Source organism: Capsicum annuum, chromosome 4 (assembly GCF_002878395.1).
Source record: "Capsicum annuum cultivar UCD-10X-F1 chromosome 4, UCD10Xv1.1, whole genome shotgun sequence".
In the NCBI taxonomy this organism is placed as follows: domain Eukaryota; kingdom Viridiplantae; phylum Streptophyta; class Magnoliopsida; order Solanales; family Solanaceae; genus Capsicum; species Capsicum annuum.
In genome coordinates, this window is record NC_061114.1 from 199023816 (window position 1) to 199051419 (window position 27604).

General features: G+C 34.5%; 1 protein-coding gene and 1 long non-coding RNA gene across 2 annotated transcripts; one reads left to right on the plus strand and one right to left on the minus strand.

Moving 5' to 3' along the window:
• Window positions 1-11831: 11831 nt before the first annotated feature.
• Window positions 11832-14159, plus strand: LOC107869569. Its single transcript, XR_007054328.1, has 2 exons — window positions 11832-12671; window positions 13432-14159. It is a non-coding gene; the product is annotated as an uncharacterized LOC107869569 (long non-coding RNA).
• Window positions 14160-22237: 8078 nt separating this feature from the next.
• Window positions 22238-27397, minus strand: LOC107867576 (transcription factor TGA7). The gene is made up of 9 exons (XM_016713872.2): window positions 26947-27397; window positions 25491-25658; window positions 25320-25400; window positions 25134-25193; window positions 24964-25041; window positions 24799-24856; window positions 24005-24276; window positions 23041-23268; window positions 22238-22577 (listed from the first exon to the last, which is right to left on the minus strand). Exons 2-9 carry the CDS (start codon window positions 25653-25655, stop codon window positions 22425-22427), a joined length of 1095 nt encoding a protein of 364 aa, XP_016569358.2. The 5' UTR covers window positions 25656-25658; window positions 26947-27397; the 3' UTR covers window positions 22238-22424.
• Window positions 27398-27604: the final 207 nt, after the last annotated feature.

Consider the following 27604-nt stretch of genomic DNA (forward strand, 5'->3'; position numbering starts at 1 on the left):
TACTTGTTTTCCAAGAAAACATTTTCTAGAAAAACATTTTTCTTCATACCAAACACACCCAGAGAATTAAATATTTGCCAACAAGCGAAAGTTTAGAGGAAATTCAGGTAGGTAATTCATTGAGTTACTAAGATTCTCCGAGTAAAAAGGTCATAAATTTAAGCTAGACTATATTTATAATTTTGTATGGATCGAGGTTCTTATTCAACATTGACATGGTAATAGTGCACTTGGTCAATTAATATTGTAGTTCTTTGTTTGTAATTATATTTTTCTATAAGAATTTTTTAGTTCTACACTTAAAAACCAGCAAATAACACATGACAAGATCTTTACAAGAAGAAAGACAGGTTATGGATTAGGTGAGTCGATGCTTATTATGAAATCTGGTTATATCTGGCCAGCTAAAATTCTAATACTTCATGGTGATTCATAAGATCTTCCAAGCTGCAAAGTACGTACCTAGAGGCTGCGGGCTATGATACTAATGCCATTACATTTACATACTTTCTCCAACAAGCTAAGGGGTGACTTTACTAAAGTTGACTGGAGGAAATCGATATGCAACAATTATGATTTGTTAAAGAGAAAATACATCAAAACTCCCTTAAACTTGTCACTCCAACTTACTTTAGCACTTAAACTTAACTGACATTTATATACCCATTTAAAAACTTCAAAGTGTATTATTTTCACTGCTTCGTGCATTCAATCGGGATATGTGTTGCCCCATCGAATCAAAGCGCATTGAAGAAGCGCATTGAAGGTCGAAGTTTAACACAAAAAAAGAATAAAAATCGAGGCAACGGTAACATTTGCCCCAAATTGATTAAGAACCCTAATTTCTCTTTCTTTCCTCATCTCTCTCATCTTTAATGAAGCCAAGATTTGAAATTCCTTAAAAAATCAAGCCCCTTTTAAAAAAATTATGATTTCTTATCAAGTTTTTCTATTTTATGTAATTTTTTGGAATGAATTATTTGTAGCACATCATGAGATCAATTAACTTGAGTAAGCTTTGTATGGAGGAGGACGACTTTGCTTTGAACCAAGATGTTCGATGCAATCATGGATTTGTGGTGCCTTTGAAGACATCTTAGACTTCGACGGATTCCGATAGAAGATATTGGGCATGTAATTATTATGGGGTAAAGATAATATTTTACTCTTATTTCCTCATTTTACTATCCCAACTGATTCAATTGAATTTCAATTTCTTCCTTTTTAATCATGGAAGGGTCCAAGATCTTGCGATTTTTAGTGTTGGAGGGATAAAGAAAATATAGATTCGAGGTCTAAATATGCAATTCCTAAATTGATTGAAAAATTAGGTGAGCCTGAGAATTTAGTGGAATCATCTCAATGTAACAAGTCTACATTATTCAATGAAGTTGGAAAATTGATTGGCAGAAACTTTTGAAGAAGTTGATAAGCCTAGAGTATCCAAAGAAGATAATAATTGTGTAGATATGAAGTTGAAGAAGCTGCAAGAAGAGATTGAGAAGACGAAAGAAAGAGAGAAGAAGTGAAGAAGTAACATGGCTAAAGAAAGGACTACGAATAATGCACTTTTTTTCATTGTGTTTTGTTGTTGTGTTGCTGTTATAGCTACTAGTTATTAGTTTGGAATGATTTACATAAAGAAAGACTCAATAAAATTACCTTAGAATTTGATGTTTTTAGTTGGTATAATGGTGTGTATCATTCTTTATTTTGAAATGAATTTGGTCTTTTGTAATTATTCCTGACTTATTTTTAGTGTAATGTAGTTCTTTATCTTTGTTTTGTATTTGAAATTGAGTAAATTTTGTTAGGTTTTGTGGGATGATATTTTAGTGTAATATTTTTTTTGAAATTACAATAGAATGTTGTTGTTCTTATTGGACTGTCAAACATGATTCAATCCAAAGTGCAGACACAACTGCATAATGATATGATAAAAATAGTAGTAAAAATACACATCAAAATAGTGTAGTCACAGTTGCATATATGCCAAAGATTGTGAATACATTGTTGTTATAACTGCATAATTATTTGACAAAAAAGATTAAGTTAGTGCAGTCACAGCTGCATAATTAATAGAGAACAATATTACATTGCAGTCATAGCTGCACAATTGTTTTTCAAAAAGAGAACTTCATTCATAATTGAACAAAAAAATCATCAAAACTAATGCAGCCACAACTGCATACCAGTCACTACTGCATCTTCAACTAGACAGTTGATAAGCCTATTTGGCTCATATGATTTATTTCGACAGTTTTGGACCTTGTCTTCATTCTTTTTGTGCTATTATTTCTTGAAGTCTTTGTTGGGTCACAATATTTTTTTCTTTTCATTTGATACCTGATCATGATTTGTGATACCCAAGATTTCCAGTCACTATAGAGGAGTTCAAAGGCATTCTAGGCTGCAGTAACACAAGAATAAATTATCTTCGGCATTTGATCATTTGCTTGAAAATTAAAAACTGTGAAATCATTCAACTTACATTATGGATTGTAAAATCACTCTATGTTTGTAGCACTCCCATACTGATACAAGAATCAACTACTAAAATGAAATTAAGGCCTAAACAATAAAAATCAACAACTACAAGAAAAGGAAAACAACACACGGAACAAAGGAGATGGAGTAGAAATGCATGAAATAAAAAGGATAGGTAATGAGACCCTTACTATCACCAATGATTAGCACAAGAATGTTTCTCAAAAATTCAAACACACCTCACCAATGGTAGTTCAAACCTCACTCTTAGGTGGACCAAAGGAATTCACACTCCTCAATCACACTTTTCTTGTCAATTGATCAACACAAGTAAAATCCATCAAATGTATTAATCCCTAGTTTGATGTTTTTTTCAAAACCTACAATAAGATGGCTTTTCCAAGCCCTACACTAAGGAAAGAAAATACAATTTGAGTTTTACTCAATCCATTCATCCAAGTCTAAGGAAAAGATAAGCTAATTTGTCTATTTATACTATTACATAGTAAATGTCAAAAATACCCTTAATGAATAAGGAAAATGGGGCGCCTCTTGAGTGTGACTTTAGTGTGTAAAATGTCTTCTATACCCTTCACTTGAGGCGCCTCTTGAGTATAAAGGTTCTCCTTCTAGTTTCTCTTGAACAAGGCTTCAAAATGCTCCAAAAGGCCTTCAATCACTTGTCAACTTCGAAGCTTAAACCTTTGCTCTTTATGTTTGTATCATCCTCTCCATATTGAAAGGAATTTGTCCTCAAATTTAGATCTTGCAAAACCAAGGAGGGAGCAAAACAAGCACACAATCCTCTTGGTAGGAGGGTTAGTATTAGTACCACACTCATATCATCAATCCATGGTTGTTCACACTTAACATACACCCACATATCCTTGGTATTCAACATGAAAAGCTTAGCATAAAGGATACCAAAGAAGTGAATAGCATCAACATTAAAAGAATATGAGCATGAACCGAAACTACACCTCCCACACCCCACAAGTACACCGGGATCAAATGAAAATAGTAGACTAGGGTCTAAACCAAGAGGAGCCATTCCTTTCACTAGTCTATTAAGCCAAGGGGGTATATATTTGAAATACAACTAATAATCCTTTGTTATGATAATGAAATACTTACTACAAACATCACAAAGGACATGGTTAAGAGAGACATCAAGGAAAAGAGAATGCAATCCAAAACACAACCTTCCCCATCCCAATAGTATACCGGGATCAAATGGAAGAAATAGATAAGGATCTAAGCCAAGGTTAGCCATTCCTTTTACTAGAGAATCAAACCCATAATCACCCAAGGTATTTCTCACAACTTTGATATACATATGGTCACTATGAACAAGACTAATATCATGGATTTCATCACACAAGTTCAAAGGACCATACTTATTAGCTAGATCAACATTACAAGCATCAACACTACGTGAGAGATTTCAAGCATATCATTCACATGTTCAAGTAGTGAGTTATTCTTAGGAGCACATTGATCATTGTACATAATAAGAGAACTACCAAGAAGAGAAGCACGTACTTCTATACTATGTAATCTCAAATTCACATCACCTTGGCTACTAATAGCCACATCACAACATTTTAAACTTAAGGGAGTGTAGAGTGTACCAATTTCACCTGGATTTGTACTAGGGCAGCCCACTTGTTTTTCATAATAGCCAACTAGTCTGTGAATACTCTTGTCACTTGGTAATGGAACCTTATTCAATTTATAAGTGCTAGAACTAGATGGACACAAATCTTTCTTATGAAAAAAAATTAATTTTGTTATCTAAAGGATCAACTAGTGTTTGCATACTCGCAACAAGAGCTTGGTCCTTATGCAACCTAACAACACCAAGAGCATTACAAAGGGAGATTCATACACTCCTACACTAAGTAATTTCGAAACTACTCCACCTTGGCCACTACTAGCCACATCACCATAATTCAAGTTTCTAGGAGTGTAGAGAATAACTTTAATACCTTGTAGATCATAGGAAGTGTGTTCTTCACTTGGTTTTACATTAGGGAAGCCTTCATGCTCCTCATTAAAAGGGAATATGTCAAGGTTTCCCTTTGGACTCACTTCTTCATCACTTATCCCAAAATTGGGACTTTCGACCAAGGGCTTGAAGGGAACTTCCTTGGACTTCTTCTCGGGACTTCTAGGGTCTTGAACCTACACATGAGAAGAGAAAATACTAGGCAAAATGCTATTATTTGGGTTATTGAGTAATAAGGGTCCTTTGCGGTCAAGACCCACAGTCAATTGTGACTTTTCCCTTCCAACTTCACTACCCACAGTCTTCCTGTCCCTTTCCCTCTTTTCTTCATACTCTTCTTGTATCTCACCACAAAATTTCTATATATCTTGAGGCTTGTCCTCATTCTTCTTGGATCCTAATTCTTCCTCTCCTTCTACTTGAATGGGGTGATTTTGGTTTTGTGGAACTTGGGGAGGATGCATTGGATTTGGTTTGTGATAGATTTGGAGTTGTGTCATGGGATTTTGTGGAGGTTTTGGTAGACATAGTCTATCAACCCACACTTTTATTTTAATCACGTCACCCCTCATTGATCCCATATAACCCTTCATATCTCCTATATGTCCCTTTATTTCTCCCAAATCTAAACCTATTCTTTCCATCTCTTGATTCATGGCCTCAAGTTGAGCCATGATGAGCCCACCAATATCATTAGCAATGGATTGTTCACTTAAACCCGTGGATTCCATGAGTAAGTACCTAACAAATAATCAAAAACCTACAAAACGAACAAACACGTTAGTTCAATAATCCTCACCACACTCAAACTCGGATCTCACCTCACACTTGGTCTCACAAGTGTTGAATACTTGGCAATACTTGGCAAGTGAAGTGAGTGGTGAATATGCTTTGATCTGGAATTAATTTTTGTTTGATATGACTTAAACAAAAATGATGTACGGGCTTGAACCAACAAATTACTATAGTTTGAAAAATGAGAAAAGTACACAAAAATCGAAGACACAAAACAAACAGACTCAAAACTAATTATCAACCTAGTAGGTAGTTACTAGTTTGCTAATTAGTGATAGAGTTTAACACACAAGAAACTAGAATAAAAATTAGAAACTAGAAAATCTACTTGGGAACTCAATTTGGCCGATTACACTTGATGACGTGGCATTCTTTGATTGGACATAGTTTTCAAAATTTCAATCCCATATTTTCTTCAAGTCTCGTCCTAAACCTTAGGGAAGAAGAGAAAAATGCTTTGGGAGGGAAAAACAACAAGTTTCGAGCCCTTTTGAAGCTCCAATTTGAATTCAAAAGATTGGTTCCCCCTTTGTACTTGGATTGTACTTGATTTGTACTTGGTTGTCTCCTTTGTCTCTTCTTTCTTTTGAATGACAATACATATATCAAGGAATATTATTCCACAAACACCAAGTACACTCTCTTTCCTCTCATTTTTGGATCAAACACCTTCATTGAACATTCTTCTTCAACAAGATTGGATGAATATAGAAGAACAAGATGAATATTCAAGGGTTGACCAATGTTTGACCTTCACTCATATGAACCCTAACCTTCAATTTTTTTTATAGATCTAGGTTCCTTAGACCAAGATGAACTCAAATATCACAAAATCAGAAACAACCACTGTCCAAAAATACAAACCCACATGGATCTATCTCCTTTAGAGCTTCAAGACGCGATATCCATGATGAATCTAGCTCAAAATCGCCCAAATCTTGTTCCAAGAGTAAATCTAGACTCCCTAGGTTCTAGAGAGAAATGATCTAGCACAAGAAACTTCCAAAACAAAACAAAAATGTGTAGATCTAAGGATTAAATTTTGGATCTACCGTATAACACAACTAGACACCATTTTTTTGTGATTTTTCTTTGGTTTTGACTTTTTTTTGTGAGAGATTTAAGGATGTAGTAACAACCCTAACCAAGGCTTTGATACCAAATGACACAAGAATCAACTACTAAAATGAAATTAAGGCCTAAAGAAACAAAAATCAGTAACTACAAGAAAAGAAAAATAATACATAGAAGAAAGGAGATGAAGTGGAAATACATGAAATGAAAAGGATAGGTAATGAGACCCTTACTATCACCAATGATTAACACAAGAATGTGTCTCAAACATTCAAACACACCTCACCAATATTAGATCAAACCTCACTCTTTGGTGGACCAAAGGAATTCACACTCCTCAATCACACCTTTCTTGCCAATTGATCAACACAAGTGAAATCCATCAAATGTATTAATCCCTAGTTTCGATGTCTTTTCCAAGACCTACACTAAGATGGCTTTTCTAATCCCTACACTAAGGAAAGAAAATACAATTTGAGTTTTACTCAATCCATTCATCCAAGTCTAATGAAAAGAGAAGCTAATTTGTTTATTTATACTATTACATAGTAAATGTCAAAAATATCCTTAATGAATAAGGGAAATGGGACGCCTTATGAGTGTGAATTTAGTGTGTAAAATGTATTCTATACCCTTCACTTGAGGCGCCTCTTGAGTGTAAAGGTTCCCCTCCTGGCTTCTCTTGAACAAGGCTTCAAAATGCTCCAAAAGGCCTTCAATCACTTGTCAATTCTGAAGCTTGAACCTTTGGTAATGTCTCGTACTCTTTTGTGCTCTTTATGATTGTATCACTTACCAACCAACCTTGGCCTTTTAAAAGTTGTCCCATTATCCCTACCAGCAGCACCACCAACATTAGATGCACCAACAGCAGAAATACCTCTACCCCTACCAACACCAACATTAGATATAGCAGCAACAAAAGTTCCTCTAATTCTTCCAACAACACCAACAGTCTTTCTACCTTTTCTAGCAACACCAACAGGCCTTCTTCCTCTTCCAATTATACCAACCACATTTAGAGTAGGATCAGCAGTAGCCTATTATACAATAAAAATTATTTAATAACAATTAATAGTAAATAAAGAAGCCAAATAATTACATGTTTTATAGAACCCTTAGGTCTTCCTCTTCCTGTACTTATGCTTGGCTGAGATTCACTTGTTGCTGAAGAAGAACCAACACTTGACATTGTTGAACTTATCCCTCTTTTTCTACCAGTAGTAGCTTTTGAACTCAAAGGACAACCCCTCTTATTATGGCCCTTGGAATGACAAGTATTGCAGGTCATCTCAACACCCTTTTTAGATAGTTTACCTGTCTTTTTTTAAGACTGCTTTTTCTTTTTACTCTTACTAGGTCTGTCAAGGAAGTTTTCTCGTTTCAGATGGTATAACTGGAAGGTTGGTTGATTGTGGCTACATTTTTATTCCAGTGATAGGTTGAATGAAGTAGTTATTGGCCTTGAGGTAAGTTTGCTTGCTATACCAATGTGCAACATAGTAAATAGGCTCTAATCTTTTAAAATATAGTACAACTATAGTATGACAACAAGGTATACCATTTAGCATCCAAGATCTACAAATACAAGTTTTGTTATTCAAATTCACTATAAAGGTATTACCCCAACAATCCTTAACCTCCAAACCATATTCACTATTCCATTCAAGTGTACACTTCATTGATTTTAATGTGTTCTTTTCCAATACTTTTAAAGTCATTGGTGAAATATCTGTTATCCAAGTATCAGAGAACTCCCTCAACTGTCCAATTCTTTTCATCATTTTGATTTTTATTTTCTAAAGCATTGTAATGATAGTTTTGTGTCTTGGACCCAATATCCATGAATTGAAATTTTCAGCCATGTTGTTGTCAACACTATCACAACAACATAAATTTTTAAGTAGACCTTAGACCATCTTTCAATTTTGTACCACAGTAGATCATCTACTATCTTGTCACGTAACATCTCCATATGATCTAGATTTTTTCTCAAATCTTGCCCATATGTAGACTTGGCACATCTTCAAAAACAACTTCTTCTTTCAATGCCTTTTCAATCTTTGGATCAGTTAGCAAGAATGTGTCTTGCACACATTCTTTGTTCTATATTTGACAGCAACTCATAAATAGTAATGTCAAGAACCTTCAACAAAATATAAAAATATTAGGTGATATAACAATATATTAATTAAAATCAGATAATGAAAAGATAAGAGAGAAAAAATAACCTTCTGCATTTCAGAAATGGTTATTAATTCTGTCCCATCTCCAAGCTCAAGATCATTCTTTACAAGCCTAATAAATCATCTCCAAGTGAAGTTATTTTCAAAACCACTGTCCAGACCAGTGATAGCATCTGGTTATTCCCATCTTTACAAACTGCTACAAGTAATTATCCTTTACAAATACCTTTTAAGAAGCAACCATTAAACTCAATACATCCTCTACATCCAGCTTTGAATACTTTCTTTAAATCATCAAAACAAATATAGAATGACTGAAATCTTTTTCTTCCACTTTCAAAAGTTTCTTCACTAAGCCTTACCACACATGTGCTTCTTGAATTAGTCATCAAAAGATCATCCTTATAATCTAATATTCTTTTAAATTTCTCTATATGATCACCCATAATTTCTTGCAAAATAATATTTTTGGCTTTTCTTGCAACAGTTCTACCAACATACACCTCCAAATATTTTTTCACCAAATTTTGTAATTGAAAAACTCTAATTCCTGACTTAGAAATAATTTTGTCCTTGTACCTTTCTACTAAGTATTTTGAATTGATCAATTTATTTTTGGTTGTGGCAGTACATTTATGGACTAGAATATAATTTTTCACAACAAAATCCCTTGTCCTTGAATGATGACTACCAAACAATAACCAAGGACAACCATCTGTACATTTTACCCTCACCCTAGTTGGTTCATTAACAAACTTGTCCAATTCTACATTTTTTTGAATTCCATACCTAGTAATAGCTTCTCTGAATTGCTTAACATTTTCAAAACATAAACAAGTTTCCCAAATAACTAACCTACAAGTAGGATCAAACACAATTCTTTTTTAGGTCTTTTTGCTCTCCTTGTTTTTTTTTTCACTTCTAGAAGCCTATTGGACCCCATCTTCAACATCAGCATCTACATCACTGTCTATTTCAAAGCTAGCCTCTTCATCTGAATCAAAATATGACTCATCACCACCTATCTTATCCTCTAAAGTATTTTTTTTGGATAAATACTAATTATATCCAATATAAACTCTTTTTTTGCTTAATCTTACCCCTTCAGCTCTAGGACATATTTCTTTCTTTTTTAGTTTGGCAACTTTCTTACCTTCCCTCAAAGTCCTAACCTCCTCATGAACATCAATTCTGTATTCATTATCAACTTCATCAAACAAGTCTCCATAACCTGAATCTTCACTATTTTCACTTGCACTTTCCCAATCAGATTCAATAATTGAAACTTTTAATTAGGGGTGTGTATCTGTTGGTTCGGTTCAATTTTATATACTATCGATTCGATTTATCAGTTTTTGATTTTTAAATATGCTAAACTAATAACCAAATCAATAATATATTTTTTATCAGTTTATCGATTTTTAGTCCTTAACGGTTCAGTTTTCGGTTTAACAGATAAGAAAATACTCATAAAATAGAAATAGTTGTAACTAACATAAAAAAAATCGAATCTTAGTTACAATCAAAAATCCTACATAATGTGTTTTAATTTATAAGAATCTTCAATTTTGAACTAAATGTTGTTAGGAGAAATTAAGAGTTTGTATAATTGAAATAATAGGTTTGTTAATTGGTAGAAATTAAAGAGAAATTAAGAGAAATTGAGTTATCGATTTACCCAATAACCCAATAAGAGAAAATCAAATCGAACTAATAACCCAATAAGTTTTTTTATAAAACTACTAACAAACCGTTAACCCAATAACAATAAACCAATAACATTTTTATCAATTTGGTTAATCAGTCGGTTCGCTTTTTGCACACCCCTAATTCTGATCTAGTAGCAGCAGAAGACCCACCCATCTCTTCTCCAATACCTGTAGAAGCTTCACCAATCTCCTCCCCAACACTAGTAGAATTCCCATCACACAACTCTTCATCAACACCAATAGAAACCCCACCCACCTCCTCTCCAACAATTGTAGAAGCTGCACCAACCTCTTCTCTAGCACTAGTAGATTTTTGAGTTTGTGCAGCCTCTTCAAATCCTAAATTCTGACTATCCTCACATGTTTGACCAGACTCTTTATCAAAAGAAACACTAAATTCTCCACCCACATGGGTTTCATATTCAAGAGCAGGGGGGACCACAATAGCCTCTCCAATTAAATGTGACACAAATAGTTCAACAATATCTCCATTTTTTAGTTGGGTACAATACCCAAAATATCCCTATCACATGTAACTTTAACCAAGTGAGAAGACTTAGGTGGTCTAATATAAACCATACAAGATGAACAATTATACTCAATTTCTTTGACATAACCTACAAACTCAAAATAAGAGAATTTATCAACATCTACATCCAAACAATCTGTAACAATACCTCCAACGCATTTAATTCAAGGTTTTTGTTGTAAAATTCCTCCATGGTGAAACCTTAACGTAATGTACACAAAATTCATTGTCAACCTGCAAAAAGGTCAGAAAAAAACACATGCATTAGAAAAAATAAAAAAAATAAAAAAAAACCCTAACTACTTTGAAAAATAAATGAGTTAAAATCCTAGGCTATGTAAATGAAAAATACCTTCAAGATTTTAGTATTTGGGAAAAAAGATGTTGATTCAAGTGAAAAATCCTTCAATAGTTTCAGTATTTGGGCACAAAAACTAACTTCTTCACGATTAGGGAATTTGATTAGGATAGAAATTAAGAGAATGATGGGTTTAGATGGTTTTGGGGGTATTTGATTAAAGCGGGTCGGGTTTATGGAAACGGGTCAAATATTTAATTAAATATAAATGGATCAAATTAAGTCGGGACCAGTTGTTTTAAATAACGTAGACCAATTAAAAAGTGTTTAGTCCTACAACACTAAGGCTTGACCTGGTTGGGTGCACAAAGGGGTGAAAATAATACACTTCCAAATTTTTAAGGGGTATATAAATGTCAGTTAAATTTAAGTGCTAAAGTAAGTTGGAGTGACAAGTTAAGGGGGTTTTGATTCATTTTCTCTTTGTTAAATTTGACAAGATTCTAGAACTAGTGTGAACATATGATTAGAACTAGTATAACATTTGACTAGAATTAGTGTGAACATTTGAAAGGGGTAATGCTTCTTTGGGAAGAAATGTCCAAGTTTAACTTATCAAAATCTTCGACTATCATTAAATGGTTTTACACGATAAACTTTGACATTTATATAATAATGATACCAATAACATCATGAGAAAGAAGAATTCAATACTATAAATAGGGGCACTTAGTTTATTTGTAAAATATCTCAATCACTTGGGTTCTCATTTTTAAGGCCTTTGAAGCTTTCTTTTTTTATCTTTTGTAATATTTCACTTGTAATTCTTTTGGAGTGAAATAAAGTTTGGTTGGTTGAGTCTGAAGAGTAGGCAGAAAACAAAGTTTTGTCGAACCTCATAAACTTCTGGTTTTCTCTTATTGTTCTCTCATTTACTATTTATATATATTGTTCTCTCATTTACTATTTATATATCTAACTTTAGATATAGTAGTCGTGACTTAATTGCACTTTATATATTTGGTTTCCACAATAATTGGAATTAGAGTCAAGGTTTTATCTGAGTACGTTTTGTGATTGCAGCATAGTCTTAACTTTCACGTTAGAAAAGAATTACTTTGATCTTTGATTTTACTAGCTGATGAGTAAACATTACAGACAAGAAAAATGAAGATTCTAGAGCCAGCGATAAGTGAGTCCATAATTTGAGAGATTCATCATTTATTGTGTGTAGTTTATTGACAATATGGGGAGAAATACCGATTACAATCACCCGTTGTATTTGCATGCTTCTGATGCACCTGGTTCCCTTTCAATCGAAATTCAACTGAAAGGCATGAAGTATTATATAATATAGAGTCGTGCAATGAAATTGGCACTCCTTGGAAGGAATAAGCTCGAATTCATTGATGGATCAGTGAAGGGAAATGATTATAAGGGAGATTTGCAGAGGCGATGAGATAGGTGCAATGCTATAGTTGTTTTGTGGCTGACGAGTAGTGTACATTACAACTTACTCAATGTCATCCACTGCAGATCTGATGCTCTGTTGGTTTGGAATGACCTAAAGGAGCGGTTTGACAAGGTAAACAATTCTCGAGCCTATCATTTACATAAGGAAATTGTGATTATTGTGCAAGGCGTTTCATTTGTATCGGTTTATTATTCTCGATTGAAGGATCTCTGGGATGAGCTTAGCTCTATAATCCCAGTTCCTACTTCTAATTGTGAAACCTCAAAGGATTTTGTTGAACGTCTGGAGAAATAGAAACTTTTCAGGTTTTAGTTAGCCTAAATGATGGTTATGCTTAAGCTAAGTCATAAATTTTAATGATGAGTCCGGAACCTAATGTTAATTAGGAATATGCCATGATTATACAAAATGAAAGTCAAAAAAATGTTTGGAGGAAGCAATTGTGCCATTACAGGAAAGGATGATGCATCAATTTTTCTTGCATCCAAAGCTAAAGTTCCAACTTCATATCCTTAGAGAGGACACAGTAAAGCTAGTACATTGTATTCTAACATAGGTTATACCATGGGTCAAGCATCTGGTTCTACTTCAGGGTCTCCTTATCCAAGGAAGTATTGTGATTTTTTCCATATGAAAGGGCACACCAGAATTGATTGTTATAAATTGATGAGATATAAGTATTCTAAGCAGAAAGGTCATCTAAAAGAGACTTGCTACAAACTGATAGGTTATCCAAAAAATTCTCAAAAGAAAGAAGAAAGTTAATGTGATTATTCATGAAAAACAGGAAGAGTATAGTAATAGATCTGCACCAGTTTTCACTCAGAGCAATATAATCAGATTGTACATATATTGAACAAATGTTCTACAGGTAATGCATGTGTTAACCAAGCAGGACCATCAAGCTATGCAGCTAATGTAGAAGGTATGTCCTACTCTGGCCATGATGGTGTTATTAAGTGGGTTGTAGATAGCCACTAATCACATGATAGTTGATAAATCTATGTTACAAACTAGAAATTCAATAGATGATGCAGGAAAGTACAATTGGCAAATGGAAATTCAACTACTATTTCTCATATAGGAAACTATCAATTGTCAGAAAGTGACATTATTAAAAATGTGTTATGTGTACCAACTTTCAAATTTAACCTTTTATCTGTCTCTAAGTTGACAAAGGAATTGCAGTGTTGTGCTATGTTCTTCCTTGATTTCTATTTGTTTCAGGACCTCTCCTCTGGGAAGGTGGGGGAGATTGGTAAGGGGCAAAATGATTTGTATGTGATGTATTCACAACATAATAAAGGAAGTGATATGCAAAAATGGTCTTTGATAGAACAGAAAGAGGTTGATGCAGTAACTTGGCACAGAAGGTTTGGACATGTTCCTATGAAGGTTTTAAGAAGATTTCAAGTGTTTTAGAATTATTTTTGCTTCAGCATAGATAAGAGTGATGTTTGTCCATTAGCTAGACAAACTAGAATTCCTTTTCCAATAAGTAGCACTAGAAGTACTGATGTGTTACAATTATTACACATGGATGTAGGGGTTCTTACAAGACTGTCACATATAATGGAATGCAGTAGTTTCTTACTAAAATTAATAATCATTCTAGATGGACATGGGAGTTTCTGATGAGCGTAAAGTCTGATGTTGTGTTTCTTCTTAAGAATTTCATTACTATGGTCCAGAATCAATTTAATAAGAGGATTCAAGTTTTAAGATCATACAATGGATCTGAATTTTTCAATCAACATTGTACCTCTCTTTTTAAATATTTTGGTATTATCCATTAATGTTCTTTCCCTTATAATCCCAAGGTTGTTAATAATTCGTGCCCTACTGATTATCTTATTTTCGCCTAACTGTTGCTTATCGATGGAACGGGTTGCCTGACGTGTTCCAAGGAAGCAGTAAAATAGAAAGTAAAGAACACAATGATTTTTACGTGGAAAACACCCAGCTCAAAAGGTGTAAAAAACCACGACCTACACCTCTACAGGATTTAACCCCAACTTCACTAAATAACTCTGAGCCTTAACAACGACGGATTATAAAACTCTTGTAACCAACAAATAGGAATCATAAACTCTGATCCCTATATCTCAACAACTAGAAATTATAAACTCTAATTCCTTTAGCTCAACGACTAGGAATTATAAACTCTAATTTCTAACTACACACACACCTCCTAAGGTATGCATTCCTAAAGTCTCTGAGTTTTCTCCAACTCGAAAACTATCTCCTAATTCAGTTTATAACACACTAAAACTAATATTACATCAATAGCTCAAACACAATGAACAACTCTAAAAATCAAAGCTAAAACTCTTAGCTGGATTCTATACTTAGGACCAGGTTCTTCAATGTGTTTCTTCAGTGATTGAGTAGCACTTCATGAAGCCAATCTGTAGATTGTGATTTTCTGCTTTATAAGTGCGTAAGTTACTCTGAATGATGCATCTTCTATTTAAACACAGCTCTCCAAAGAGTTATTCTTTATTTCAAACTCCTCCTGTAATCAGAACTCTCATTACATAGAGTTCTACTTCAAGTGAGACTCTTTCTTCAATTCCAACTCTTGTCCTCTTAGTTTGTAGTCAAACTTCAACTCTTTAAATCAACTTATCTTCAAGTATTTTACTCAACCACGACGACTTCAATTTCTCACGTGATTAGTAGCTTGAATATATCAGAATTAGGCTTGCTCATTCATTCCTGACTTTCAACAATCTTTGTCTGCATCTATCAGTAAAACCTAAAACCTGCCTTCCTATGCTTGGACCAGGTCAAGTAACATGTTCCATTCATGTGTCAGTCATCAAAAACTTCATTGATCTAACAAAGAGTCCTTCAATTTATATGTTTCCTATCTTGCGTAGACGTCTTCAATCTACAGAATCTTTCTCCTTCTACACATAGGACTCTTCAGGATATGCTCAGAAGTGAAACTCCTTCTTTCCATAGGACTTGTTTTTCAACTCAACTTGTTTTCCCTTATCATCAAGTGTTTGAATAAAATTCAACTTCTTCAAATTTACACATATTTATTTCCTTGAGTTTATCAGAATTAACCACTCATCTAGTTATTGATTTCTTCCACCCTTGTCTTTAATCATCGATGATTTTGCTACAAGTTTCAACTACATGAGACAGTGTATCTATGAATCAGGTTGACTGACATGTTTCATATCACATTGTTAGATTGTCAATCATCAAAACTATATCGTACCCAACAAATTTCCCCTTTTTTATTGTGACAAACCTCTTGTCTTTGTGTATTCAAACATCTTCACCTGTAGGTGCTAAAGTATAAAACACTAGAATGAAACAAATTAGTCAATAGGTTATAAACATTCCACAACCCTCTTATCTTCCCCTTTTTGGCATCATCGAAAACCATTTCAATGCAATAATATACTAGCCAAAGTGATTTGTTATGCTATTCATGGCCACTGGGGCTATCACCAAAACAATCAAACAAAGAATTTAGCCAATATAGTAATGTATTAAAGAGAGCAAAAATATGATTCAACTTAGCAAAGATAACCATTCCATTTAACTGACAGGGCATGTTCCACATTTAACCTAAGCTAGTATTGAACAAAGCAAAACAACTGAGCATTAAAAAATATGGTATAAAAATGGGACATGGCTAAAGATATAAATAGTGAAGAGAAAAGAGGAATAGGTGATATCAACTGTGTCGAATGACTTTAACATTTTCATCCCTCTCTTAATCAAGGTCAATCTTCAAAGTCACGATCCAAGCCTGAAGGACCACTTATTCCACTTCATGACTGTCTTGTGCAACTTCAAGTTCAGATTTTTCTTTTTTTTTTTAGCCAAATCATTTTTTTCTATTTTTTTAGTGTTAGCCCTCCTTATTGAAATGGGTAGAGCAACATGATTCATCTGTGCAAGAACATCTATTGAACTAGGACTGAGAAATCCAAAAAAAATAATCAATTAGGAACTAAAAGGGAGATCATATCCCGTTTCATTTCTCAGAAAACTTATGTTGCATGTGTTGATGATCAAGCTTGGAAAATCCATGGTACATAACTGATATTTTGGTTGAGAAAGAAGAAGGATTTTCTAGTGTAGGATTAACACATTTTTTGCACACCCATTTGGAGAGAATCAAAGAAAGTTTGGTCAACCAATTCATTAGCTTTATTAGACAATGACAGGATGAAGTGTGTGGAATTGAATAGGTATGCTCAACTGTTTCAACTTAGACAGCTTATGCTTATGTCAGTGTAGAACATACCTGATAAGAAGAACTTTGTGGTCACAAATGCTAGCTCGAACCTATTTTTCTGCACAATCTAATACAAAATTAGGTTAGAAAAGTCAAAAATCTGGAATTGGGACACACAACTAAATGTGCAAGACTGAATAGAATAACTTTTTAGCTAATAAGATTAAGAAGAAAAATAATTATTCTAGTCAATCATTGAGGGGAGTTCATGCAATTTTAATCATCCCCAAGTCTAACCTATTCCTTTCAAAATGCTCTCTACTTAGTGCCTTTGGTGATTCTCCAGTCAATTAAGTAACGCACATAGTCAACATTTTTATAGCCCTCAAGAGTGAAATTACTTTTATTTGAATACCATAGTCTCAAGCCATTGATTCCCATGAGATATCTCAAGATTCTTGTGACAACACCAATTCTTATGAATTACCAACAAAATTATCATCAGCTTGTGTTGGTGTTATTGATTTGTTGTTCCCCCTGTCAATATACCCTCAGTCTGTACAACAGTTGAACTAGGTGGTACAACATGTTCTTGTGCATGCTCATTAGTTTCACAGTCATCCTCTTTTGTTCATTTTTTTTAAATCTTCCTTGCTTTCCCCTTACATGAGCACTACAAATCTGGTCATCTTTCAAATGATCCATTCCCCCTTTAAATATGGTGAGTGAAAGAAACTTTATTTTCTTCTAGTCTTATGCCTTGAGCAAGCTTTATACATGTACAAATTTTGCTTGCCTCCTTTCACTCTCACCTGCAAAACAAATTAGGGGTTAACTTTAGGAACCCAGACAAGCTTGGATCCTTTTTTATGAGAAAAAAGATGTATGAGGCTCCTTCTAGCCCATAGAGGCAATAGGTTATGTGACCAGTTTCTTTAACCAAATTTGACCTTCTTGTTAGCTTGTTCTGACATGGAATCAGATTTTTTATTGCTAGGCTTATTCTTCTTGATTTGCTTTTTGCTGCAACTGGACATTCAGTGGTTGGATGCCCCTGGTTACCACAAAAATATAACACAGATCTTTAATAGCATTAGAACTTTTATAAAAGCTCAACCCAGCCTTTTCATTGTGAGTTCTTTGACCTAACTTAGGAATAATTCTTGAAGAATGTGTCCATCTATTGGCTCTTTCAAGATCAAGTTTCAATTTAGAAACTTCTTGACTCAATTGACTAACCTTTTCTTTTTCACAATAGTATTCATGTTTAATCTTAGGCAATTCTGACTCAATTTTTTCTTGTTCCTCACTTTTGACCTTTTTTTCTTTTTCAGAAAGAGTCAGTTTTAAGATTTCAGATTTGAGGGTCAGGTTTGATGAATCAAGTCTGCTAACCTGCTCCTTAAGAGTGTAGTTTTCCTTTTCAACAGTGTTCTTACAAGTTTCTAGATCATTAAAATCAAACTTGAGAATTGCAAGATTGTTGAATAACTCATCCCTATCAGAAGTTAATTCTTGGAAATCATCAATTAGAGCACTCATTAAGGAAATAAGTTTTGTTTTAGAAAATAAATGCAATTTTTCTTTAAGTTCAATTATACTTACCTCAGAAGCATCATCTTCTTCCTCCAAGTCTGAATCTCCAAGGGCCATGAGTGTTGCTTCATCAACTTCATCATCATCTAAGTCAAATCCCCAAGCTGCTACCATTGCATATTATTCTCTCTTTTTGTTTTTTTCTTTCAATTCCTTTTCAGCCCTTTCCTTTCTCCATTCTATTTCCCAGACAGGACAATCCTTAATATGATAATCAGTCTTACCACACTTGTAGCATCCATTTAGATTTTCATTTGACCATTTATTGCTACCTGTTCCCTTCTTATTTTTGAAGAATTTGTTGAAGTTCTTAGTTATAAAGGCAACTTATTCTTTATCAAGTTCAATTTCTTCATCACTGTAAGATGCCTTCAGAGCTAAGGTATCCTCTGGGGCTGTTAGCACTTTAGTTCCATCAATTTCCATTTCATAAGTTCTTAAATTCCCCACTAATTTATCCAGGGTCGTGCTTGGAAGATCCTCATTTGCTTCCCTGATTGCAGTCACCTTAAAATTCCACTTTGATTTGGGTAATACCCTCAGTACCTTCTCGACTTGTTCTTCTTCATAAACTCTGATCCCTATATCTCAACAACTAGGATTTATAAACTCTAATTCCTTTAATTCAACAACTAGGAATTATAAACTCTAATTCCTAACTACACATACACCTCCCAAGGTATGCGTTCCCAAAGTCTCTGAGTTTTCCCCAACTTGAAGACTATTTCCTAATTCAGTTTATAACACATTGAAACTAATATTACATCAATAGCTCAAACACAATGAACAACTCTAAAAATCAAAGCTAAAACTCTTAGCTGGATTCTATACTTAGGACCAGGTTCTTCAATGTATTTTTTCAGTGATTGAGTAGCACTTCGTGAAGTCAATCTGTAGATTGTGCTTTTCTGCTTTGTAAGTGCATAAGTTACTCTGAATGATGCATCTTCTATTTAAACACAGCTCTCCAAAGAGTTATTCTTTATTTCAAACTCCTCCTTTAATCAGAACTCTCATTACATAGAGTTCTACTTCAAGTGAGACTCCTTCTTCAATTCCAACTCTTGTCCCCTTAGTTTATAGTCAAACTTCAACTCTTTAAATCAACTTATCTTCGAGTATTTTACTCAACCACGACTTCTTCAATTTCTCACATGATCAGTAGCTTGAATATATCAGAATTAGGCTTGCTCATTCGTTCCTGACTTTTAGCAATCTTTGTCTGCATCTATCAGTAAAACCTGAAACCGACCTTCCTATGCTTGGACCAGGTCAAGTAACATGTTTCATTCATGTTTTAGTCATTAAAAACTTCATTGATCTATCAAAGAGTCCTTCAATTTATATGTTTCCTATCTTGCGTAGACATATTCAAACTACAAAATCTTTCTCCTTCTACACATAGGACTCTTCAGGATATGCTTAGAAGTGAAACTCCTTCTTTCCATAGGACCTTTTTCAACTCAACTTGCTTTCCCTTATCATCAAGTGTTTGAATCAAATTCAACTTCTTAAAATTTGCACAGATTTATTTCCTTGAGTTTATCAGAATTAACCACTCATATGGTTCTTGATTTCTTCCACCCTTGTCTTTAATCATCGATGATTTTACTACAAGTTTCAACTACATGATACAGTGTGTCTGTGAATCAGGTTGACTGACATGATGATTTTGCTACAAGTTTCAACTACATGATACAGTGTGTCTATGAATCAGGTTGACTGACATGTTTCATATCACGTTGTCAAATTGTCAATCATCAAAACTACATCGTACCCAACACAAGTACTAGAAAGGAAACATATACATATATTGGAAACAACTAGAGCTAGCAAGTTTCAAGGTAGTCTACCCAGTAGATTTTGGGGCATTTATGTTGAAGTTGCAATGTACATTATCAGTAGAGTTTCATCAGTTGTACTACATTACAAAACTCCCTATGAGCTAATCTATCATAAAGTTCCCAACTTGAATCATATGAGGGTCATTGGTTGTTTGTGTTATGCAACTGACTTAACCAAACATGATAAGTTTGGTGCAAGAGCCATTAAGGTAGTAATGACGGGCTATAGGATACATCAAAAAGGTTATAAGTTGTTGGACCTAGATTAAAAGAAATTCTTTATTAACAGGGATGTTTATTTTAATGAATCTATTTTTACTTTCAAAATGGAGAAATCAGCTCACATACAAAACGCAGAGCTACTAATATAGATGTGTTGGAGAGCTATGATGACAGTAAAGTTATATGTCCTGAAGTTTGTGGTGAGTGATGTGAGTGTTGAGGTTTTACCTCAAGTCACACCTCCAGTTGTCTCAACATCACCACTTCCTATCAATCATAGGCCATACAGATCTGTTAAGCCACCTATTTGGTTTACAGATTTTGTGGTGCCTAGTATGAAAAATGGTGAGAAAGGAGGTTGTTCATATCCAATTACAAATGTAGTGTGTTACTCAGGTTTATCTGTGAAGCATCAATAGTGCATCTGCAATTTTTCAGCAGCTATTGAGCCACAGAGCTACATAGAAGCAGTAAAAGAACCATATTAGATAGATGCCACGAAGGCAGAAATTAGTGCACCAAAAGAAAACAAAAATTAGGAGATAGTTTGTCTACCAAAAGGAAAGAAGTCAATAGGTTGTAGACGGGTATACAAGATCAAATATAAAGCAGATGGAAGCATTGAAAGACATAAAACAAGACTGGTGGCAAAGGGTTATAGTCAGATAGAAGGATTGGATTATCAAGAATCACCTATAGTGAAAATTGTGACAGTAAGGTCAATGATTGCTATGGCTGCAGCTCAACATTGGCACATCCATCAAATGGATGTATACAATGCATTTCTTCAAAGAGATTTAGAAGAAGTATACATGGAATTACCTCAAGGTTCAAAACTGCAATAACACAAGGACAAACAAAGGTATACAAGATTTTAAAGTCCTTGTATGGACTTAAGCAAGCATCCAGAGAATGGAATACCAAACTTACAACAGCCTTGATAGGATCTGATTTTACTTAAAGTCACCTGGATTACTCACTGTTTATTAAACATACAGATGGAAAAAAGGTGTTTGTGTTGATTTATGTTGATGATCTATTGATTATTGAAAATGATGTAACTTTTATACAAGAAACTAAGACTATTTTGCAGACTAATTTTAAGATAAAAAATCTAGGTAAGCTCAGATATTTTCTTGGAATTGAGTTCGCCAGAAGCAAAGAAGGCATATTAATGCATCAAAGAAAATATGCACTGGAACTTGTTTCTGATTTAGGATTGAGTGGTGCAAGACTAGTAGGAGCTCTTGTGAAAGTACATCAGAAGTTGACCTCAGCTGAATTTAATCAGAATTTTCAGATATCACATGATGATTTATTAGAAGACCCTGGTCCATATAAAGATTAGTTGAAAGATTACTGTATTTAACAGTAACAAGGCCAGACATATCATTTGTTCTGCAGAATCTCAGTCAGTTTATGCATGCACCCAAGCAGTCTCATATGAAAGCAGCTACTAGAGTAGTGAAATACATCAGACAGTCACCAGGAATGGGAGTTCTTATGTCCTCTACATACTCTACTGAATTGCATGCCTATTGTGATGCAGATTGGACATCCTGTTCTATAACAAGAAGGTCAGTTAGTGGTTACGCAATCAATCTTGGCAAGTCACTCATATCCTAGAAATCCAAAAAACAATCCACCATATCCAGAAGCTCAGCTGAAGTAGAGTATAGGAGCCTTGCTTCTACAGGTGAAGTAGTTTGGCTCATTGGGGATACATCTTCAGTTACTAGTGGATCTTTCATGTGACAGTGATCTGCTATTCAAAACTAATAAGTTTTCTATCCTCATATATATCATCAAAATCATTCCAACCAAATTATTTCATTGCTATAGCCTATATACAACATCCCAAATATATTTACACAAATTTCGTTTCCTCGAAAATATGTATTTCAAATACTAGTAAATAGCTAAATCTGCCAGACAAAGCAAAATTATGATAACGTACATTTCCCATTTAAGTTCATCGCAATTCTCTGACAAGATCATTTAGGTAGGTTCACGAGGACGAGCTGCCCATAGTGAACTCAGAGCACGAAGACGTTGAAGATACTCCCCAAAAGCAAGTAAGCCCCTAGCTGCTTGGCGCGTTGTCAAAATGATAGACATTTGTTGTAGTGTTTGTTGTCGTAGGTGATCCGCCTTACATTATCATTCAAGAAAGTCATGTCAACATGTGTATAGACTCAATTGTTGAGACAGTTCATTTTACGCTATTCTGTAATGCCCTTATATATAAGCATGTCGGCGTACATGAGTTGGATAAACAATGTATCTTGGATACAGTCAAACCTCTCTATAACAACAAATCAATATAACAATATCAAGTTTTCTTTGGAATCAATTTTTATGTTATGTTATATTACATGTTCCATATAACATTATTTCGATATAACAGAGGTTTGACGTGTACGTATTTCCAAACTTTAGCAGACTTTTAGTTGTAATTGAAGGACCATGTGAAGGATCTATACATAATGTATACCTGTTGGATATACACATCAGTTTCTTTCAGATTTATAATCATCTTTGAACTTGATTTTCGACAATACTGAATAACCATGGACTCGTTGAGATACAGACTGACAATGAAAGTGAGACTAACCTGGTTGACAAAGCTCTCCAATGCTTCTAAATTTTCCATGGAAGAAACCATTTGGGAAGCGTAATTTCCAGCCCCTGTGTTCATGTTTAGGATGCTCTGGGCCAGAGTCTGGTGAAGTTTATCCATTCCCTGTGTGAGAGCATCTTCAGCTTGCTGGCAACAGTGTCGCAGATTACAGACTTTAATGATTTGCTGATCGGTCAAGGGCTCGAGTTGTGGCATCACCACCTGTTTAAAGTTGATATACAATTAGAAATTCTCATTCATAAATGTTCTGCAGGCAGAACAAAAAACATAATCGTGATTTGAATACTAAAGGGCAGTGTTCATGAAGGAAGATCGTTGTAGTTCTTAGTCTAGCAGCACGTTAGTATGACTGAAGATATTCAATGCTTTTCATTTGGTTGCAAATGAAGTAAAATAAACTGTAGAGTACCTATATTCACAAACAGTGTTCATTTATATTGTATCATTAACGTAAAATGAGTGCAAGGATATGAGATAGGAACGAACAGAAAGCGCTACAAGAGCTCCTTTAGTCATCTTCCGAATATGCTTTTTAATTCATGATTATTAAGTGCATTACTACAAATCAAAGTAACTTTTAAGTTTACTTGAGATCATAGTTCAGCTGCAACAAAAATATCTAAATGGATGCTGTAATGATTCATCGAGATTATAACATCTTAAAATGAGCATTGTTTATCATGTCCGGGGCTATGAGCATAGATAGATGCAGCACTGAACAGAAGTTGTCACTGACAATCAGTAGAGGAAATCAACAAGTTAAACATATACAGGCCATCTGACTATTTGTAGATGCAAAATGATCAATACTTAAAGAAAGGATTTGAGGATTTGTGCCTAGTTCAGGAAATTTATGTATGAAACACACTACGAGAAACTCATAAGCAAGTGAAGGTAAAGTAGTTTTAAAAAGCAGTAAAATTGCACCAGGGACTACATTTATGAGTTCTGATGGCTTGAATCCTCCAATCCAGAGGAAAAAGCGTTCAACGGAAGTTCTCCACATCCCAGACATTAAGTAAAACACGTCAGCCTTGGCAGCATCAGCTTTCATGCGGAAGAGATTGAAATAGTGGCTTAAGACATTTTCTACCAGTAACTGAAGCTCCAAATCACTTACAGGAGACTGCAAAATACTCCGCAATTCTGCATTCTTTTTTTGTTGCTCTTCCACCCAGTGGCTGTATTCTATCTCGAATGCAGCTATTCCTGCATAGGCAGCAGTACCTAATTAACAAAATCAAGGAGATACTACAAGTTTCTTTTTTGCAGTCCATAATTTAATAGCAACAACCAGTCAAAGTAAATGAGCTAATAGGATGAGTTTTTAGCTAATGAAATGCCAATAAATTCGGCTAACTTGGGTCGTGCTCGTCTTGTCAGTAAGAGGACAATATGAACACAACCTAATGAAACACTGTAAGTAGTCTATACTTATCACGTAACACAAAGTGCATGTCTCCATTAGAAGGATGGCTAAAGTATAAGATTTTAATGGAACAATGTAAAAATATGCATATAACTGCAGTTATGCATAAATGTCCAAGAAACAACTTAAATTCTGCACCTATAAGCTATTTGCATATTATCATAACCATCAATCCAGCTTTGAGACTAGTTTCAACAATCCAATTAGTAGATCACTCAACACAGATCAGTAGTTAAGCTAGTGATGATACCAAGATAAAATGAGAAGTCAACTATCATGTGATAACTCCTCTATCCACACACCTGGATTAATTGTTCCTAAGATCCCCATATTGCTATTTGAACCTAACATGTATAATCCCTGCAATAAGCCATTTCATAATGTCAAAGGCCATGATGGAATCTAAAACCCGAGCGCAGATACATATACTCATTAGTAAGAAACGCGCTAGGAATGCTGTCCCTGACCTGCTGTCTAGCTCTCTCAAGCTCCAATTCGAGTTGGGCCAGCTTTAAACGGCTGGTTTCCAGCTGCTGAACATACGCCTGTGAAGAAAGGAATCAAGAGGAATTTTATGGCTAATGTGTCCTTAAACATCTACACCTGCAAGGAATATTATGAGTAAAACATCCTGTACCTTTTTCCGCATACGGCTTTTACGGGCAGCTTCACGATTTTGTGCTAAACGTCGCTGTACCTGTTTTTCATTAGATACGAAAATGTATTTAAATCAGAGTTTTACTCTTTTTACCTATTCATCTGGATTTCTTTTTTTTCCCCATAGGATACATAAACCGGCAAATGAGAGAGTTGGAACACACACCTTCTCTGAAATACTCCTCCTCGGTGCTTGATTGTCTCCAGAGCCAGAGGGTATATGTTGTTCACCGGATGTATACCCTGACTACAATAAGCACAGGTAGATTATTAGCTTGACAACTGTACTAATTTGAATTTTATTATCCAGAATTATAAGGATATATGTTTGTTTTACCTTGTCATCTGGCCTGTCGTTTGGCTGTGAAATCATAGATGCATCAACGCTAGGCACAATGTCACCTCTAAACGCGTCTTCCCACACACTCATCTGGTGAAATGGTTCATATATGCCCATCCTTCTTGTGGGGGCAAATTGAGTTGTTGGAGAAGTCATGATCATGGCCTGAATTCAACAACAGATAAATAATTACATAAATCGAGATTATGTTCAAGTGTCTTGGGAGGAAAAACAAATAGCTATATATAATGAGATAGGCAAGATACACGAGCGCCTTGAAATTTCATTAAGCAAAAGAAGCTGCTGAGAGGCCAGAGGACTAAGCCATAAGCATGCAGCAACGCTGGCGATGAAATCTACCATGTGCTTGAAAGGACAAGGTTTCTAATATGAATCTATGACATTTTAATAGACTTGAGTTTCGGCCTAAAATGAATTTTTCATCCAGTATGTACTAAGGAAAATGTTATTGCATAAAAGATTGACCATTAATATGAGCACTTTTAGTTGAAAAAGGAATAGAGCGGAGCACTTATCGTTTGTTTATCTATCCATCAAAGAGAGATCTTTTGAAGTTGCAGACTTATCTCCAGCGTTCAGTGGGCTACTTTCATGATATGTAAAGCATATAACTTTTAACCTACATATAGATCTTTTTCTTAAAGAAATAATGGATCACATCTCTCCTCAACCCCTAACCCACCCTGTGAAATGGAAAGGGAAAACGGAAAGATAAACGACAGATTCCAGTAGGAAATCAATCAAAAGAGACAAAGGGGACAAAGGAACTCAACAGAACTAATAAAATGATGGATAAATCGAATTAGCCTATGCATATGAATACTGAGGAACATTCTTCTTCACATACCAACACATAATCCTTTTCAACTTTAAGCTAAGAAAAAATTGTGGTAAACTACAAAAACACTAGGTGTTTCTTCCCATCTGTCCTAGGTTCCTAGCCTTGATAGATAAAGTTACCTAGTATCTATTACTGATGGGATGTTGCAGGTATCCCTTGGGAATGGTCACGGAGCGCACAAGCTCCACAGTTATCAAAAAAAAGTTGTGGTAAACTATTTTCTTGTTCATCCATATTCTAAGGCAAAAATGAAAATTTTGATCTGCCTAAAAGCACAGGAAAACAGGAACTACAGAGTGGATTATCAATGTTATCACAGTTCAGTGTATAAACATCAATTGCCTCCTGTACTTGACTCAACCTTTGACAATTAGTAGTCAGTCATGTCCTCAATTCACCCAAATTATTACATGTGATCAGTGAACATAAAAGAAAATAATGTTACTTATAATCTTAGCTATACATGTAAACACAGTTGTAACCTTACAATTTCTAATACATATTACATGACTATATTTCGTTAGTATTTTTTCAAACAAGAAAATTGATCAAGAACAGAACAGTGGGAATATATTTAATTAAGAGACTAACCTGTTCATCAGTAGTGTGAAGACACTCTTCTTGAAAATTAGAGGCAATAAGGGGCCTTCTTGGGTATTTAAAGAAAACTTAATCCATTCAAACTAAAAAGTACAGAGAATCAAAAGAACTTTCCATGGCTAAGAAAGAAAGAAAGAAAGTGTATTTAGAGGCAAATTTAAACTCGCAGCTGGATAAAGGCAGAGAAGCAAATGAACAAAGAAATACTCAACTAGTCGTAAAAGTACATAAAGAAGTTGACTGCTTGCTGGCAACTGTTGTTGATGCCTTTATAATATTTAAGTGCTAAATGTACACGACAAACAACATAGAGAAAACACACACACTCACATACTTATATATACTCTACTCATATGGTTATGAATCAAGATTTTATTGTATACTCTATGCACTATGCAGAGCTTTTGGAAATGCGAAACAACTTGATTCGAATACTCTGCACCACCCATCATCATGGCAACACTTTTTTTTTTTTTAAAGCATAATACATAAATGTTTTAACTTGACCTCAATTGATATTTTCAATGTACATAAATAAGCATTTAAATTTGAATTAAATTTGACCTCGAGTGTCTTGTCATGTAAAACGCATATGTTTAATTTTTAACTTTATACAAGTTTAAGTGTCTCAGCTGAAACTAAGTTAAAT

Coding starts and splice junctions, on each gene's coding strand:
- LOC107867576 (XM_016713872.2), bottom strand. CDS start 25,655: ATGATCATGACTTCTCCAACAACTCAATTTGCCCCCACAAGAAGGATG. Junction 25,042..25,133: donor AAAGCCGTATGCGGAAAAAG/GTACAGGATGTT, acceptor CTTTCTTCACAG/GCGTATGTTCAGCAGCTGGA. Junction 24,277..24,798: donor CTTAGGAACAATTAATCCAG/GTGTGTGGATAG, acceptor CTGCCTATGCAG/GAATAGCTGCATTCGAGATA.